The sequence below is a fragment of the Pristis pectinata genome, chromosome 25 (genome assembly GCF_009764475.1).
Source record: "Pristis pectinata isolate sPriPec2 chromosome 25, sPriPec2.1.pri, whole genome shotgun sequence".
In the NCBI taxonomy this organism is placed as follows: domain Eukaryota; kingdom Metazoa; phylum Chordata; class Chondrichthyes; order Rhinopristiformes; family Pristidae; genus Pristis; species Pristis pectinata.
Genome location: NC_067429.1, coordinates 2,721,312 through 2,740,355, shown reverse-complemented (window position 1 = coordinate 2,740,355; position 19,044 = coordinate 2,721,312). Strand labels below are relative to the sequence as shown.

The 19,044-nt window shown below is 50.7% G+C and overlaps 1 protein-coding gene across 2 annotated transcripts in view; it reads left to right on the top strand.

The window, feature by feature from the left end:
• Positions 1-8,403, top strand: part of skap1 (src kinase associated phosphoprotein 1) — a 336,434-nt gene extending 328,031 nt beyond the window's left edge. Inside the window, exons 12-13 of one of the 2 annotated variants that reach the window (XM_052038694.1) lie at positions 6,722-6,821; positions 8,170-8,403. In XM_052038694.1, coding sequence (XP_051894654.1) covers positions 6,722-6,814 — 93 coding nt within the window. In that variant the 3' untranslated portion in view covers positions 6,815-6,821; positions 8,170-8,403. The remainder of the gene's footprint in view (positions 1-6,721; positions 6,822-8,169) is intronic. The other variant, XM_052038696.1, reaches the window with a different exon arrangement.
• The last annotated feature ends 10,641 nt before the right edge of the window (positions 8,404-19,044 follow it).

The window sequence follows — 19,044 nt, the reverse complement described above, 5'->3', positions numbered from 1 at the left end:
TTGGTGTGAAACATTCTTCCACCACCTGAGGTTGTGAAAGGTGCTACAGAAATGCAGTGCCTCTCTGTGCCAAATTGTACCAAGCACAGCATCCTCAGGAGAGGCAGGGAGTACTTTTTTTTGTTTAATTTTTACTGTAGGTACATTTTCTGCTTTTATCTGAGGGCTGGCATTGAACCTGTGCTTGATAAACACAGCCTGCCGTCTGCCGTGGGCTGTCTGTTGGGAAAAGGTGTCCTGGCAGCCTGATGCCTTTGGTTGTTATGAATAATATTACCCCGGACTGAGAGCCCATAAAACGCTGGCTTGTAAATCCAACGTCCTGGGGTCAAATAAACGGGCAGGAGAACAGCTTTGCCTGCCGCACAACACAGATGAAGCTCTCTGCACCATGTGTCTCCTTACTGGGCTGACATTTTCAGAAACGATGTGAGCCAAGCAAACAGTGGAAAGTGCCTGCGAATGTTTCTGTCTCCATCTCTGCCAGGGGGAGGGCCGAAAATGAATAGGATGCAGGGGTGAGGTTGGGAAGCACACCCGCACACAAGGAAGGGTGTCAATCTGCAAAGCCTGACACCCAGTCCCCCCAACAATATAAAGAGGGTCACATGAAAGTTTTAAAATTGAGGTTGATGGATTTTTGTTCGGCAGAGGGATTTAGGGTTATGGAGGCAGATGGCAGTAGATGGAATAAAAGCTTGCATCAGGTTCAGGGGGCTGAATATCCTCTTCCTTGTTGTGGTGGGGTTCCAGTGCTCGATAAAGTGCCCGGGTTCATCTCACTGCCCAGCTACAACACTGGGTATTGACAAGGACCTTTAACATGGGGTCCACATCCATAGCCCCCTGAAAGTGGCCGCACAGGTTGATAGGGTACAGCACGTTTGCCTTTATTAGTTGAGGCACTGAGTTCAAGAGTCAGGAAGTTATGTTGCAGCTTTATAAAACTCTGGTTAGGCCGCATCTGGAGTATTGCATTCAATTCTGGTCGCCCCATTACGGGAAGGATGTGACGCTGTGGAGAGGGTACAGAAGAGGTTCACCAGGATGTTGCCTGGATTAGAGGGCATGTGCTATAAGGAGAGGTTGGGCAAACTTGAGTTGTTTTCTCTGGAGCAGCGGAGGCTGAGGGGAGACCTCACAGAAGTTTGTAAGATCATGAGAGGCAGAGATAGAGTAGACAGCCGGTATCTTTTTCCCAGGGTCGAAATGTATAATACAAGAGGGCATGCATTTAAGGTGAGAGGGGTAAGTTCAAAGGAGATGTGCGGGGCAGGTTTTTTACACAGAGAGTGGCGGGCGCCTGGAAAGCGCTGCCAGGGATGGGGGTGGAGGCAGATACGATAGAGGCATTCAAGATGCTCTTAGATAGGCACATGAATGTGCGGGGAATGGAGAGATATAGACCATGTGCAGGCAGAAGGGATTAGGTGTCATTAACTTAATTAGTTCAGCACATCATTGTGGGCCGAAGGGCCTGTTCCTGTGCTGTACTGTTTGTTGTTCTGTGTTCCAGTAAAACACCAAGGGGACCTTGCCAAAGAAACCATGTCAACCATGGTTTGAGGTGTCAGGCTGGGTGGTGGGATGGAGGAGCAGGTCCGGGAGGGAACTCTGGAGCTCAGAGTCACGACAGCCAAAGGCATGGATGGCACTGATGACATGAAGGATCTGAGGGATGATCAAGAGATCTGAAAGAGTGGCACTCAGACATCTCTGAGATTGGTGGTGCAGAGAAGGGAGGCAGTGGGGTAACTCGAGCACTTGGATGTGAATCTTCAAATCGAGGCACTGCAGCAAAGTTGCTAGTTTTGGAAGGCAGGGTTTGTTCAGAGGACGTAAATGCTGCTGCAAAGTTAGCCAGTGTTTGTTGTCCATCCTGAATCACCCCTGAAGTGAATGGTTCACTGAAGCCATCCAAGGGTCAGGTAAGAGTCAACAACGTTAGTGGGGCAGGAGTCACATATAGACCACACTGGGTAAGGAAGGCAGCTTCCCTCCACTCTACTTGTCGTGAGTGAGACAGTAGTTGGGAAATTTCATGGCCACCATTGCTGACAACTTTCATTCAAAGCACGTTCATTTACTTCAATTTAAATTCCATAAGGTGGCGGGGGGTGGGGGAGGTGTTGATTTTGAGCTGTAGATGAACAGTCTTAACCTCTGGATTCCATCCAGGAACTGTAATCGCCACCATATTCACAACAGTTTTGGTAATCCTCGGACAGATTTTTGGGAAAAATGTCACTACCAGGGCTCAACCAGCAGCAGAGAGATTATGGGAGATTGGTGCTGTTTCAGTCAAACATTTCATTGGGGTAAGCTCTGGATTTGCGTGGGTCGTACCTCATCGATCTCCACAGTTCATGTTTGGAAGAGAGCTCGAAGTTAACACTCTGACCACACTTGCTGACAGCCTGGCCCTGAGTCTGGCCCCAGATTAACAAACTGGTAAAAGTCTCTGTGCCGGTGAGATGTGAGGATTCGAGCAAAATGAGTTGAATAAATCAGCGAAGCTTTGTGTCTCAGAGAGCCAGCTAAACAGCCGATGTGGGAAATTAAAAATTTCTGCACTGACGCAGTGCTGGCTGCTCACTTTGAGTTGTGGTTGGTACGTGCGGCCAGGCAGAGGGAAACTTCACCCACACAGTGCAGCATGTCAAACAGGGCCCCAAAACACACAGCGCCCGGCCTCAGAGGGAACACAGACTCTGCGTCATTAATGTAAAATAGTTACAGATATAAGACCCTCACTGTAAAATCCATTAAGCAGTTGAGGAGAAATTCCTTTCATTGGGAAGCAGGGTCAATGTGGGACTGGCTCCAATAGGGAAGGATCATGGTGAACAGTAGAGAAGCAAAGCTGGTGAGCGTGTGAGGAACAGGAGGAGGTGGGGCTGAGACAAGGGGAGGCGTATGTAGTGGAGACTAGTGGAGCCGAATGCCTTATTTCTGTGCTGTAAGAAAGATCTCTTACCTTCCCTGACAATGACTGATTATTGTATGTAACCATGTCGTGTCCTCTGTAAACCCCTGATCTACTGCACAGAAACTCCCTAGGAAGTTATAAAACCTCTTAGGCTATTGGTAATATTGAATATTTTAAAAATAAATAGCTAAAACTTCATCGGCAGTCAGTCACACTGAAAGCACCATGTGGTGGTGGCTGAGTGTTCTACTATGGTCTAAAATTCAGTTCTGTTGACTTCAGGCAGACAAGAAGGCACAGCCCCTCGTATATTGCAGGTTTAACAACATCAGCTCGGGCTGTTTTTGTAGGCAAAGGCGGTTTGTCTGAAGACAAGAGACTGTTCCAGTTCACCTAGTTCCTCAGGGCTTCTTGTGGAAATCTCAGTCATTGCAACATTTATACAAGGGCCTTCAATCCAGTTACATGTCCCTGGAGAGACATGGCCTTAAATGTAGAGACAGAACGTTTGGGGCGAGAGCAGGATGTCCTTCTCTTCAAGTTTTCATCTCCCTCTCCCCCTCCCTCCCTCCACCTCTCTCTCCCTCTCCTCCTCTCTCTTTCTCCCCCTTCCTCCCTCTTGCTCTCCCTCCCTGTCCCTCTCTCTCCCCCTCCCCCTCTCTTCCTCTCCCTCCCTCTCTCTCCTGTGTGAATGGCCATGATACAGCTGTCAGGACTGAAGTGACAGAACTTGCTGCTGTTTGCAAGTCTTTGCCTTTGAGCCCTGGTGATGTTGTCAACAAGGCTGCTTGTCCAATCGGAATGAAAAAGGCAACAGCACAACTTTTAATTAACTTTTCAAACAAATTAAACATTATGCATTCCTTCTAATTGTTATTTTATGATTTATGAAGTCAGAGAGACATGGAGTCGACAGCTCAGGAACAGGCCCTTCGGCCCACAATTTCCATGCTGATTATCAAGTACCCATAAAGTAACCGAGAAAAATAAATACTAAAATTAAGAAATTCTTTTAAGGTCCACTGGCCTTTCAAATGTTTCAATGTGGGGATGACAGTCTACATGTGTAAAATTAGTGTGTAGGACCAGAGAGGTTGTTGAGAAAATATAGTGGCTCAGCACAGCATTAAAGGCTCAATCACATACAAGAGTGGAACGTTTCCTCGGTACCTTACAGTGAGAAAGATTGTTAAATATCAGAAGTTCTCAGCAATGCAGTGATTTCTGCGGATTATTTACTGTGGAACGGTTCCAAGACAGAGGAGTGTGTGAAGGGCAGGAAATCACTGACCCTGATTCCTGTGTTTGATCGCACACTCCAGATGTTGTTGTGAAGACGGTGAACACATTGTTTTGCCATTATTTCATCCCTGAAATCCTTGAGTCTGAGAATATCACGACATTTGAAATAAGTGAATGTGAGCTGCAGTTCTAATTGGATGTGGGAATAGGTTGGAGGTTGGGCGGGGGTGTGGGTGGGTGGGTGGGGGGGAAGGAGGGGGTGGTGACCAAATAAGCTGCTAACATTCCAGCACAAAAGAATGTAAGTACCTTCACTGTCAGTGCTAATGTCCATTAACACGGTGTTATTGCAGGATACAGCTTGGGTTCTATCAATGGCACTGTTGTGCTTGATGTAAAATATGGTTATGTTATCAGTAAGTCATAATAACAGCAGTAAGCCTTCATAATGCTCTGGCTCTTTTGATTCATAGTGTTCCTCTTTTCATACATCATGTGTAGGGTGTGCTCTGGTTAAAGGTTGATGGATGAGGGAACCCTGCTGTGTTGTCAAGATCTTTAAGCCAGCTTGTAAACAGACAGAGTAGCAAAAGGCAACAGATAAAAGCATCAGCAAAAAAAATCTATCAGCCATTCACTCCTGGCAACTGGTCAGGGAAGTTTGGCCACACTGGGGTACCTGGAAACAGTCACTTAGCAACCTGCCACTTCAACTCTGAGGCACTTTGACAGCGTAATTTCCTGAGGAGTCTGGACCGCGCTGCGATCGACTTGCAGGTGATGCGCTCCTCCCCGTTACCCAGGCAGTGAAGCTCAGAGACCAGGGGGCTTTGGACGCTGTCAATGCTTCACCCAGGGAGCCTCCCATTAACGTCCCCCTACAATGACAGCACAAAGCTGGGAGAGCAGAGGGGACAAGTGGGAGAGGAGCAGGCAGCAGACCCACAGAAGCTGACACACTGATCACAATTCCCCAGCTGAGTTCGGGATATTACACATTTAGTGTAATTAGCCAGCATCTGCACTGCTCAGTGCCAGGACCAGGATAAATAGTCCGAAGGCGAGCTTTAAGGCTTTACTGCTCTCCATTTCCCTGTCGTGAGACTGTTGCCACGACACAGAGCTGGATCCTGGCAGTCTGCCAGAGAACATGGCCCCAAACTCTGCAGCAATCTGCCCGTTCCTCTCTGTCCTAGATACTTATTCGCAAAGTTCCAACTCTGGGGAAAAGAATGTACATACATTTTCTGGTTCTGTTTTTTCTTTTACAGCCAATCTATTGAAGCATTAATGGTAATTGGTTTATTATTGTCACATATACCGAGGTACAGTGAAAAACTTGTCTTGTGCACCGTTCAAACAGATCAGTTAATTACAATAGTGCATCGAGGTAGTGCTAGGGAAAGAACAACAGAATGCAGAATAAAGTGTTACAGTTACAGAGAAAGCACAGTGCAGGCAGGCAATAAGGTGCAAGGTCATAACAAGGTAGATTGTGAGGCCAAGAGTCCATCTTATCGTACTAGGGGACTGTTCAATAGGCTTATAACAGCAGGATAGAAGCTGTCCTTGAGCCTGGCGGTACGTGCTTTCAGGCTTTTGAATCTTCTGCCCGATAGGAGGAGGGAGAAGAGAGAATGTCCATGATGGGTGGGATCTTTGATTATGTTGGCTGCTTTACCGAGGCAGTGACAGAGTCCATGGAGGGGAGGCTGGTTTCCATGATGTATCGAGACACATGTACCGAGACACAGTGAAAAGCTTTTGTCTGCGTGCCATCGAGATAGCTCATGCCGTACATATGTACATAGAGGCAGTATGAAAGGGAAGACAAGAACAGAATACAGAACATAGTGTTACAGTTACAGAGAAAGTGCAGTGCAGGTCAACAAATAAAGTGCAAGGGTCACGACGAGGTAGATTGAGAGATCAAGAGTTCATTGGTTAGTGTACAGGAGGTCGTTCGAGTGTCTGATAACAGCAGGACAGAAGCTGCCCTGGTGATACGTGCTCTCAATCTTTTCATGCTGCTTGTGGAAGAAGTGTTCGTTTTAAGCTTCCAAACCAGAAGCACAAAGTAGTAGCCCACAGGTGGGAAGTATCGCTGGGGGCCGCTGGATGGTTTCTGAGGTACCCCTTTGTTGCAAAGAGTGGCTGTGCAGTAATAAAGCACCTGTGCTGGTCTCAGGAAGCTCCAAGGGGTGTGAGGCCGACAGACATGACAGACAGTCTGTGCACAGCATGATCCCACAAGCAACTAACCGATTTTGTGTCAGTGGAAGGATAAATCTCAGCCCAGCCAATGTGATGAACTCTACTGCTCTTCTTCCCAGACAGCTGTGATCTGTTCCACCCACCTGGGAGGGCAAGGGGAACCTTGTCCCATCCGTAGCCCAGGACTTCTGACAGAACCACTCCCTTGGGCAACTCACCAGGAGTGGCCTGGGCTGCTTGCTCACGTTCCTGGGGTGGGACTTGCACCCATGACTTTGTGGCTCAGTGACAGAGGGACCTTAATCAGAAAGTGATGTTTTTATCCTTTCCTTTCAGGACTACAACCCCTTCGGATGGTGGGTTGGGGAACTGCAAGGTATCATCGGGATAGTACCAAAGGATTATCTGATGGCTGCCTATGATATTTGAAGGATTGGTCAGTATTCTCAAATCAGAAAATCCGGCTCATTCTGAGTTGTTTTTGTTGTACAGTATAAATGGGCTGAAGTTTTGGAGATTAGTTTTGGGGGTGGGGACTGGGGATCCTTTGATGGGGTGGGAGGGTTGGAAGTTGGGCTGAGTTTGGAACCTAGCGTTGAGTTTGGGGATGGAGGACTGGAGTTGGGGGTGGGGGTTGAGTGACGGATGGAGATTTGGAGTTGGGATAGGGGTTGAGGTTGGGAGGGGGATTGTGTGGGGGATTGCTGGGAATCGGCCTTGTGTACATAAGATCATGAAGAGAACAAGAGTCTGAACCCATCTGAGAGGGCAGGAAGGGTTAGGTCTCCTTTATCAAGAGGAGAGGAGGCTGAAGGGTGACCCAAGAGAGGGCTTTAACCTGATGAAGAGGATTTGACAAGCTAAAGCTTCCTCTGTGGGCTCCAGAACCAGGGCCATTGATATCAAGCAGTCACTGATAAATCCAGTGGGGAGCTCAGACCATTCCCTGGACAGCTGGGGAATGTGGGACTCACTCCCACAGGGACGGATGGAGATGAAGAGGTGGATCTCTGAGGAAGGTGGACAAACACACGGAGGGAAAAAGGATTGAGGGAGGAGGTGATGGATAGGTGGAGAGGTACGAGGGGTCCAGAATAGATTGGACGTGGGCTGGAAACACCAGCAGGTAGCAAGGGGTAGAATGACCTGTTGCAGCGCTGTAGACGTGGTACAATGTAACTCAGGAAAAGAAATGCCCTGGTGGGAGGTCAGTTTTTAAATGCAGGGAGGGGCTTTGTGTCGGTGCTGGACAGGGCCAGAGAGGCAGCAGTCATGACGAGGATAGAAATTCAGACCAGCTCCCGGCTTCAAGAGGAGATTCAATGTCATGGAGACTTCATCACACCATGGGCAACCAGAATTCTGACCTCAAGAACACTGTGGAAGGCAGGACTCAGGTGAAAAATGCAAGAACTTGGAATAATGGAGTTGGTCTGGGAATGATGGTGTTGGTCTGGGTATGATGAAGTTGGGTCTGGGCGATGGTGTTGGTCTGGGGAGATGCTGTTCTACAGGGCCAGGATACTCAGGACTCAAACTGGAGTTAAGAAACAGCCCTGATCAAAATGTGGGATGAAGTCCTCTTACACAGTGCCAGGAGAGGGTGAGGGATGGAGATCAGCGGAGCCCAGGGTAGGATCACTCCGGTCACTAAATCTGAGCAAGATCCAAGACACACAGTGCATCAAGAGGTCTATTTAAGGTTCCACTAGGGTGCAGTGTGAGGGAATGCATCGCCATGGTTTGCCAGGACGTCATTATTTCTGTCTTACTCTCTTTTCCAGCAGTCAGTGATCCTCCAACCCCTCGAACCAGTGATTCTCCAAACCCTACAAGGGAGGAGGTGACCTTGGAAGCAGATCGTTGGCATAAGGAAGTTTCTGTTGACCCTCTCTCTCCAGACTGAAGGTGTGTGACACCTGTCTAGTAAACACAGCCCAGCTGAAGACGGGCTGGGGACAGACATCACCCACCATTCACTCTCCCTCAATCAATAAAGATGTGCTTCAGCAGTGTCAGAGTTAGTGTTATCGCTGCTTTGTGACACAAAGGGAGCCCCTCCTCCTGCTCCCACATTCACCAAACACCCTCTTCCCCCACAGAATCGCCCCGTGCTAAAACAGAACCAGAAGGTGCTGGAAATACTCAGCAGGTCAGTCCGTGTCTGTGGGAAGAGAAACGGGGTCTCTGACCTGAGACATTGGCTCTGGTTCTGTCCCCACAGATGTTGCCTGGCCTGCTGAGTGTTTCCTATATTTCCTGGTTTTGTTCTAGTTTTCCAGCATCTGCAGATTTTTGTTTTGTTTTCCACAATCGTCCAGTGCTGACAGGGTGTGTGCGCATGTGTGTGTGCGTGTGTGTGTGTGTGTGTGTTGGCACGTGTCTGTGTGTGTGTGCCTGTCTGTGTGTGCCCGTGTGTCTCTGTCTGTCTGTCTGTGTTTGTGTGTGTGTGTGTGTGCATCTGTGTGTGTGTGTCTGTGTATGTGTGTGTCCATGTGTGTGAGTGTGTTTGTGTCTGTGTGTGAGTGTGTGTATTTGTGTGTGTGTTTGTGTTTGTGTGTGTGTGTGTGTCTGTGTGTGAGTGTGTGCGTGTGTGTGTGTGTGTGTGTGTGTGTGTCTGTGTGTGTCTGTGTGTGCCTGTGGGCTGGAGTGGGTTTGGTGAGTTGAAGGTTGAACAAGGCTCTTTCATTGGCTGGGATAGTGAGGGCATTGAGGTAGATGGGAAGCTTGGTCAGCATGGACCAGTTGGGCCGAAGGGCCTGTTTCTGCGCTGTGGGACTCTGTGTGGTGAAATCTCCAGTGATTAAATCCAGCCAGGGTTACCAGCCTCACTGGGCTCAGGTCAGTCCCTGCCCTGTCCCCTCTCTCTCGGCTGCGGAAGTTCAATCCCCTTGACAAACCATACTGTTCCGCCATCAGTTGAACAGCAAAACCTGCATTTGTATAGCACCGTTCACAACCTCTATATGTTCCAATTCTTCTCGACCAATGAGTGCTTCTGAATTGCAGGAAAGTTAGCAGATGAATCCTCACAGTCAGATCCCAATGACGTAATGAACATTTTGTTTTTTAGCTAAAAGCTAAACATTCACTGGAGGAGACCGGGGAGAGGGAGAACTCCCTGTTCACCTTCAAAATAGTGGCAGTGGGATCTTGCACCTCCTCTGGAGGGCAGGAACTTGACACTGGTTCTGGTGGACCCTCCAACAGTGCAGCATTCCCTCAGTCCCACCCAGAGGACCAGCCTCGACCTTCCTGCCCGGGTCTCTGGGGTGGGAGGGAGTCCACCCACGAGCTGGTTCAGAGTGGCAGCCAGTCGGAGAGGCTGCCTCAGAACAGAGTGAGCAACATCTCCCCAACAGATCCATTCTGCAGAGGAAACTCATTCCCCGTTGGGTGAGGGACCACTGACAGATGTTGCTGCTTCTCTGAAGTCTCAAGTAGGAAGTAAAACTTTAATGAAACATTAATTTACACATTACGGCAGGCTGATAGAGCTGTTTCATCTCCAGGCACTGGAATGGGCAGGTCTCAATCCCCACCAATGGGAGATCCATCATTCTGATGTCCCACCACAGACTGACGCAGCAAGTTCCCAGCAGACGCAACCTGGAGAGAGACCGGGCACCCAAAGTGCACCGCACGCAGAGGGTCACCAGTGGGGAGAGTCATCCCGAGTCTCGGCTCTCTTAGTGGAGCTGGTGACCGACCCAAAATAAAGTGCAGCAACACACAAGATGTCAGGCAGCATCTGAGGAAGGAAATGGACAGTCGACGTTTTGGGTCGAGACCCTTCACCTGGACTGAAAGTTAGAGGGGAGATACTGCTCACCTTCTGTCCCCTTTTCTCTCTCCTCCTGAGCTCCCCAGTCCCTCCTACACCCACCCCAGACCCCATCACCCTGTCTCTTCCCCCCTCCTCCACCCACACACCCCTCCCACTAGGTCCCCTCCCCCCACTGTTACCATCTGCCCTCCCCACCTCCCTTATTTGCTTCCAGGCTCCACCTTCCTCCCCTATCAGATCCCACCATCTGCAGCCCTGTGTTTCCTCAATCTCTCACGTCCCAGCCTCTGTCGCCATCCCCACCCTCCCCCATCTGCCCATCACCCCCTTCCTCACCTGGATCCTCCTATCACCTGCCAACTCTTGCTCCACCCCTCCCGCCCCCACCCCCACCTCTTCCTACCGGCTATCTCCCCTCAACTCTCATTCCAGATGAAGGGTCTCGACCCGATACGTCGACTGTTCATTTCCCTCCACAGATGCTGCCTGACCCGCTGAGTTGCTCCCGCAGTTTGTGTGTGGCGTTCCGCCAGCCGCAGTCATTGTTACACCGACAAATCATGTTAAAGCAACCTCACTACTGTTTAACAAATTCCAATCTCCAATGACAAAAGGGCAACTGAGTTCCCACCAGAGACTGTTTACATAACTGCCCTTAGATTTTACGGTCCAAACACACGGAGGTTTCACCCTGGAACAACAGATTGTACAGAGAAAGTTGTGCATTAACTGAAAGTCCTCACTGACTGGAGACAGAGTGTCTGCAACCTCTGACTGCCCATGCACGGCGAACTGAAAGAAGTCTCCAACGTCTGACTGGTGGCTGTGTGCACAGTTTATTGCACCCGGATACTGCAGTCTGCACCCAACTCATTAACGCGCACCGACCTCGAAAACGTTGGCTCCAAACCCTCACCAGAACCAACACTGAAACTTCTGTGAGGTCTGTTCTCAGGAAGAGAATCGGACTGAAACTTCACGGGCAACTCGGTGGGGCAGCCCCGGTGCAAAGTCGCGACGGGGAACCAAACAAAAGTGCTTTGAAGTTGTTGTACTTACCGACGAAATACTGAACTCACCAGAAACGTAGGAGTTGACTATTCCAGTGAAAGTTGCGGCAGTGAGTGACTGCAAAACAACCTCTCTGGCACTGAAAATTAACTTTTAGAATCACAGAACAGTACAGCGCAGGAACAGGCCCTTCGGCCCACCATGTCTGTGCTGACCATGATCCCAATTTACATTAATCCCCTCTGCCTGCATGTAGTCCCCATCCCTCCATTTCCTGCCTGTTTCTGTGTCTGTCTAAATGCATTCGTTTTCTTATCTGCCTCCACCACCAGCCCTGGCAGACCGTTCCAGGCACCCACCACTCTCTGTGTAAAAAAACTTGCCTCATAATTCTCCTTCCAACTTCCCCCCCCCACCCCCAACCCTCACCATAAAGCTGCACCCTCTAAATATGTGACATTTTCACTCTGGGAAATACACTCTGACTGCCTCTCATAAATAATCAGTTCTCCCCAGGTCTTTGGGGAGATCTGTCCAATATTTGTAACCTTGCTTTCAAACCCTTCCTGGACTCCACCCCCCAACCCACCCCCCACTGCCCCCACCCCACCTCCCCCAAACACCACCCCCCACTGCCTCCACCCCCCAACCCACCCCCCACTGCCCCAACCCCACCCCCCAAACCCCACCCCACCCCCCAAACACCACCCCCACTGCCCCCACACCCCAACCCCCACCCCCCAATCCACCCCCCACTGCCCCCACCCCACCCCCCCAAACACCACCCCCCACTGCCTCCACCCCCCAACCCACCCCCCACTGCCCCAACCCCACCCCCCAAACACCACCCCCACTGCCCCCACACCCCAACCCCCACCCCCCAACCCACCCCCCACTGCCCCCACCCCACCCCCCCAAACACCACCCCCCACTGCCTCCACCCCCAACCCACCCCCCACTGCCCCAACCCCACCCCCCAAACCCCACCCCACCCCCCAAACACCACCCCCACTGCCCCTACCCCACCCCCCCAAACACCACCCCCCACTGCCTCCACCCCCCAACCCACCCCCCACTGCCCCCACACCCCAACCCCCACCCCCACCCCACCCCCACTGCCCCTACCCCACCCCCCAACCCACCCCCCACTGCCCCCACCCCACCCCCCCAAACACCACCCCCCACTGCCTCCACCCCCCAACCCACCCCCCACTGCCCCAACCCCACCCCCCAAACCCCACCCCACCACTGCTCCCAACCCCCCAAACACCACCCCCCACTGCCTCCACCCCCCAACCCACCCCCAACTGCCCCCACCCCACCCCACCCCCAAACCCAACCCCCCATCTCTTCCAGCTCTGAACCCTACCTCTGGTTCTGGCCCTGCACTTCCTCAGTTTACAGCCCTCAGATACCCCTGCTTCCCAAATCCTCTCGGCCTCTCTCTCTCTCCCCAGGATGACACTACATATTGTGAAGAGCTTTTGATAACCCCCGGACCATTGATGCAGAGACGAGTCAAACCCCACCAGCTGGGGAATTCAAATTAAAGTAATTAAATAAACACAGGAGGCTGGTCTCGGCAACAGTAGCCACATCAAACTATCCATCTGCTGTAAAAACCCATCCAATTACACTAGTGTCCATCAGGGAGGGAAATCCCACCACCTGCAGCCCTGTGTCACCGCCTATCACCCCCCAGCCTCTGTCGCTATCCCCACCCTCCCCTCCTCCCTGTGCACCCACCTAGCCCCTTGCCCCATCCCTCCCCCTCACCCCTCTATCCCAGCCATCTCCCCTTGACTCTCTCAGTCCAGATGAAGGGTGTTAACCCGAAACACTGGCTGCCCGTCTCCCTCCACAGACGCTCCCTGACCCGCTAACTTCACCCAGCAGTTTATTTCCTGCTCCAGGTTCCCAGCAGCTGCCACCTCCCTGTGTGTCCAGGGATGGAAACCTGCCGTCTTTACCGCATGTGGCTCCAGACCCCACCAATGCCTTAACTGCCTGCTCAGCTCAGGGGCAATGAGGGATGGACAATAAATGCCAGCAACGTCACATTCCGCGAGGGAGCAGAGTCCAATTTTCCGATGGTCTGTTCTCACACCTCCCAAGCTTCAGTATTGACTTCATTCACTGAAGAGCTTTGGGATATTTTACTGCAGTGAATGACATTCCTGTGGAAAGCAAGAGTGATTTCTCTCTGCAGTGGACATTGAGTGTGTATCCAGTGTACCATAGGGCATGACATTTGATAAACTGTTTGTACAAGCTACTGCTGTAAGCTGGGTGTTGACGGCCTTCAGTTAAGGGGAGTTTGGGTTGAAGCTCCCTCCTTGTTACTTGCCTCACTGATCTGCAATAACGTCAACTTGTCCACTCTCACCATGAACCGAGCCGGACTCAAAGTTCTCGGGATGTCCATGTACTGTACAGCTCACCACTCCCATCACCAGGCTTACTGCGGGCACACAGCCGCAGCGGAACGTGCCAATGTTGGTGCAATCATTAACCTCCGCCTGACGCTGTAGAGTTTTGCTAATGGATGATTTATAGGAAAGCAAATTCCTTCCCTTGGCCCTGAAGTAATTTGCAAAAATCATTTGTGCAAAGTCAGTCAACAGGAAATAGGTCACCGAGATTGGATTGGTGACAGCTCATCGTGATGTGGAACAGTCTCAAAGATGCATCAGTATCGTCAGCCTTCCGCGCGGTCAACCTCCCTCTACACTGTCCCGTCACTCGCTCCCAGGACAGGGACCACACGGGTGAGACTCAGAGTTACCCTCCCTCCACACTGTCCCATCACACACTCCCAAGACAGGAACAGCACAGGTTAGATACAGAATAAATCCCCCTCTACACTGGCCCATCACTCCCAGGGCGGGATAGATATAGAGTAAACCTCCCTCTAGCCTGATTAAAGACCTTAATCAAGAAATCACCAGTATTTCCAGGACTGTGATCTGGGTCTATATTTTAGTTCATTGGTCAGAGGACAGCTGAGGCAGGTTCTGTTCTTTCTACCAAATATCCCGTCCTGCTGCCAATTGTACATTGGATGCATTATCTTCAAACCCTCAGCTCCAGGAGCTGCTGTGATGTTATTGAAATAGAAATTATATCAAAATCATTCATTCTCCTGTGAGCACATAACCACCAGGCAGCTATCTGCAGCTGAGGAACAGCTGGTCCCAGCCCCAAACCCAAATAAAACACCCACAAACGGGATACATTATGAATAATATCACATATCAGGGAGTCATTGCAGGGCTGTTGTCTGATCCCAGGGTTGACATCGTGGTTACTGCTCACACGAGGTCCTGACTCACCCCTTTCTCAAGGCCCCACCTCACATCGCCTCCTGATCGCTGCATTATTTCAGGACCAGCTGAATTACCATAGGACCAAGTAAACAAACAGAAGCTTCCAGTCCCTGCTGCTCGTGCTGAAGCTGTAATAGGTCTGTATCAATGCTGGCAAAACAGCAATGGTGTGTGGTTTGTTTTAATGGTATCAGCCTGGAATTTGTGCAGAGTTATAACAGGCAGATGAGGTTTGGATAAAGTGCTGCTTTTGACAATTCTAACACGTGAAGATGGATTGGCAAACAAGGGAGAGGAATTAGGAATAAGACACTATTCGGCCAGAATTCGACAGCATCCCAATTTGAACATCGAACAGGAACAGACCCTTTGGCCCACCATGTTGTGCCAAACTAATTAAACTAGTAATTAAATGCCTAAGTAAAGTAGTCCCTTCTGCCCACACAATGTCCATCTCCCTCCATTCTCTGCACATTCATGTGCCTATATAAGAGCCTCTTAAACGCCTCTATCGTATCTGCCTCCACCACCACCCCTGGCAGCCCGTGCCAGGCACCCACCACTCTCTGTGTAAAAAAAGTCCTGCCCTGAACATCTCCTTTGAATTTACCCCCTCTCACCTTAAATTCATGCCCTGTACTATTAGACATTTTGACCCTGGGGAAAAGCATCAATATCTCTCTGCATCTTATAATCTTATAAACTTCTATCAGGTCTCCCCTCAGCCTCCAACACTCCAGAGAAAACAACCCGAGTTTGTCCAACCTCTCCTTACAGCAACTGCCCTCTAATCCAGGCAGCATCCTGGTGAACATCTTCTGTACCCTCTCCACAGCCTCCATCTGCCCGTCCAGCGCTCACTCCCGTCAGCTTTATACATCTTCAGTTGACTAGCAGCCTTTGTTTAAGGGGGAAGGGGGGGGTTACAGATTCGGTGTCCCCTTTGTGGAGACATCTGTCCCAGGCTAAGAACACTCTGCTGGAGGAACTCGGCGGGTCAGGCAGCATCTGTGAAGGCAGAGGGGTGGTCGACGTTATGGGTCGTCCTGGGCTACCTGGCTGGATTTCAGGCGATGCTCCACACTGCCAACGCTGAAAGTGCAGTGAATTATCTGAAAGTCCTCAGTCAGATTAGTCCGGGATACCTCGAGCTGCTATTCAAGCGTGCACTCTGAAGCCCTGTCGTTGTCCTGGTGAGTCCGAACTCGCTTACAGTTTACCCACACCTTTACATGACCAGGTCATCTCCCAGCCTCTGACATCAGACACATTCTCCCAAAGCCCAACTTGTGTGGACCATTAATGGACAATAAAATCCCAGGTCAGGGGGAAGTGGTCCTAACGCAGGGTCTCGGCCTACTGAGTTGTTCCAGCAGTTATTTTTTTTTGCTCCAGAATCCAGCATCTGCAGTAACTCGTGTCTCCAAGCAGAAGGAAAGTTAAAAGTTTGCTGAAGTTTTTGGAAGTTTCTTCACTCTGCCCGAAGGAGCGGTCGGCGCGCCATCTGGTGGCGACTGCCGCCAACTGCAGCCGCGGGGAGAAGCTTCACCCGCGGAAGGTCCCAAACCCGTTCACCCCTTGGGCTGACTGACCCTCAGCGGCAGCCAGCCCAGCAGCGCTTCGATCTTAACATTCCCACCTTTGTGCCTCTACCAGGCTCAGCAATCTCTCCTCTGCACTCCTCCAATTTTCACCTCTTGGAAACAGCTGGGTCCTGGGGGCCACAGTTCACCTCCCCCAACCCCGTCCATCCCACCCCGACCCCGGCAGATGCCCCATCTCTCTGGCTGTGGACAGCAGCCCTGTGATCTCATACAACAGCACAGGCCCTTTAGCCCACTACGTTCATGCTGACCATCAGGTACCTTGTGTCCATGTTTCTTGGGTAGAGGGGGGTACAGTTAAAATGTTTAAAAGACATTTGGATAGGTTCATGGATAGGAGAGGTTTAGAGGGATTTGGGCCAAACGCGGGCAATTGGACTGGCTCAGGTAGCTTGGTACGCCAACTGCTCTGCTCGCGACCGCAAGAAACTGCAGAGAGCTGTGGACACAGCCCAGCACATCACAGAAACAAGCCTCCCCTCCATGGACTCTGTCTACACTTCTCACTGCCTCGGTAAAGCAGCCAACATAATCAAAGGCCCCACCCACCCTGGACATTCTCTCTTCTGCCCTCTCTCATTGGGCAGAAGATACAAAGGCCTGAAAGCATGTACCACCGGGCTTCTATCCTGCTGTGATAAGACTCTTGTACTATAAAGATGATCTCAATCTACCTCGTCGTGGCCCTTGCACCTTATGTGTCTACCTGCACTGCACTTTCTCTGTAACTGTAACTACATTCTGCATCCAGTTTTTTTGACTTTTGTATGACCTCGAAGTACGATGTATGGAATGATCTGTCTGGATGGCACTCAGACAACAGCTTTTCACTGTACATGTGACAATAATAAACCAATTACCAATGACCTTGGTCGGCATGGATGAGTTGGGCCAAAGGGCCTGTTTCTGTGCTGTATAACTTTAGAAGATACAGGGGCCTGAGGGCACGTACCACCAGGCTCGAGGACAGCTTCTATCCCACGGTGATAAGACTATTGAATTGTCCCCTTATAAGATGAGACCTCACAATCTACCTTGTTATGACCTTGCACCTTATTGTCTACCTGCACTGCACTTCCTCTGTAGCTGTGACACTTTACTCTGTACTCTGTTATTGTTTTTACCCTGTACTACCTCAATGCACTGTGTAATGAATTGATCTGTATGAATGGTATGCAAGACAAGTTTTTCACTACACCTCGGTACATGTGACAATAATAAACCAATACCAATGTCCTGGGACCCTGTGCTTGATGAAATGAAGCTCAGTGCCAGTGCGTGACCCGACTGCCAGGGAAGCTGAGAGTGAAACGCTTGGATCAGTAGAAGCTGTGGGGACTCTGTACAAACCCCACCTGGCTCATTACAGTGAGGTGAGTCCACAGTTCAGGGAGAAGTGCGGGACAAGTTTTTTACACGGAGAGTGCTGGGTGCCTGGAACGGGCTGCCAGGGGTGGTGGTGGAGGCAGATATGATAGTGGGGTTTAAGAGGCTGTTGGACAGACCCATGAACATGCAGGGAGTGGAGGGATATGGGTCATGTGCAGGCAGAAGAGATTTGATTTAATTCAGCATCATGATCGGTACAGATATCGTGGGCTGAATGGCCTGTTCCTCTGCTGTGCTGTTCAATGTTCTATCCTTCCCCAGCCTGGGCCTGCAGGTGACTTCAGTCTCAGACCTTGGCTAGATTTGCCTCTGAAGAGGCCACTGGGTTCCCTCCTCCAGCTATGTCAGCACCCTGAGGGTGGAGAGGCCACAGAAAGTCAACGTGTTGCTGCAGAGAGACAGTGGATCACAGGAGGAGTGGGCCCAGGGGTGGGGGTGGTGGGGGTGGGGAGTAGAAGGGGACACTGATAGGAGAGGGAAATACCAGCATGGACAAGTTGGGCCGAATGGCCGATTTCTGTTCTACTAATTCCTTGTAGATCTGGTGCACATCCCCCAGACCCATTGTGGTTTAGCAGGGTGGTTGTGGGCTCTGTTGAAATCTGTTTCCAATACTAAACACCCTATCCTTGTGCTCTGCTCCCCGGGATGTGTTGTGTGTTGGGATCGGGAGTTTCCCAGGAAGGGGAAGACCAGAGACTGGCATCCACACCAAGGATGTTCCCTGCCCCATTGGCCCAGAACCCTTCCTCTTGTCTTTCTGCTCTTCTGGTTGACCGGGTTGAGATGATCACCCTCAACAGCCAGGAGGTGGTGGATGTTCTCCCAGCTGTGCTGCTGGCAGTGCTGGAGGGAATCTCCACAAACCGGACCGTGTGAGCCACCAGTGTAACCTCAGCACTGGGAAGGGCTCTGGCTCTCAGCAATCGGGCCACTGGACCATCTACAGCCACTCAACGGCCCAGTGCTAGGGCTGCCACCTCACAGCTCCAGTGACACAGGTTCGATCCTGACCCTGGTTACCCTAGGTGACCAGTTCCCCCCTCCACGTCCCAAAGTGGGTGGATTTACCATCCATTTATTCAATCTATTTAATTAGATTTTTTTATTTTCTCAATAAGAATACCTAATAACCTAGGTTTAGTCGAGTTTATTGTCATCTGCACAAGTCCATGTGTGCACAGGTGCAATGAAAAACTTACTTGCAGCAGCATCATGGGCACATAGCATCAGATACACTACCGGCACAGTAGTGTAGCAGTTAGCATAACATTATTACAGCACCAGAGACCTGGGTTCAATTCCCGCCGCTGTCTGTAAGGAGTTTGTACGTTCTCCCCGTGACTGTGTGGGTTTCCTCCGGGTGCTCCGGTTTCCTCCCACATTCCAAAGACGTACTGGTTAGGAAGTTGTGGGCATGCTGTGTTAGCGCCAGAAGCGTGGTGACACTTGCGGGCTGCCCCCAGAACATTCTCAGTAATGCAAAAAGGTGCATTTCCCTGTGTGTTTTGATGTACATGTGACTAATAAAGAAATATCTTT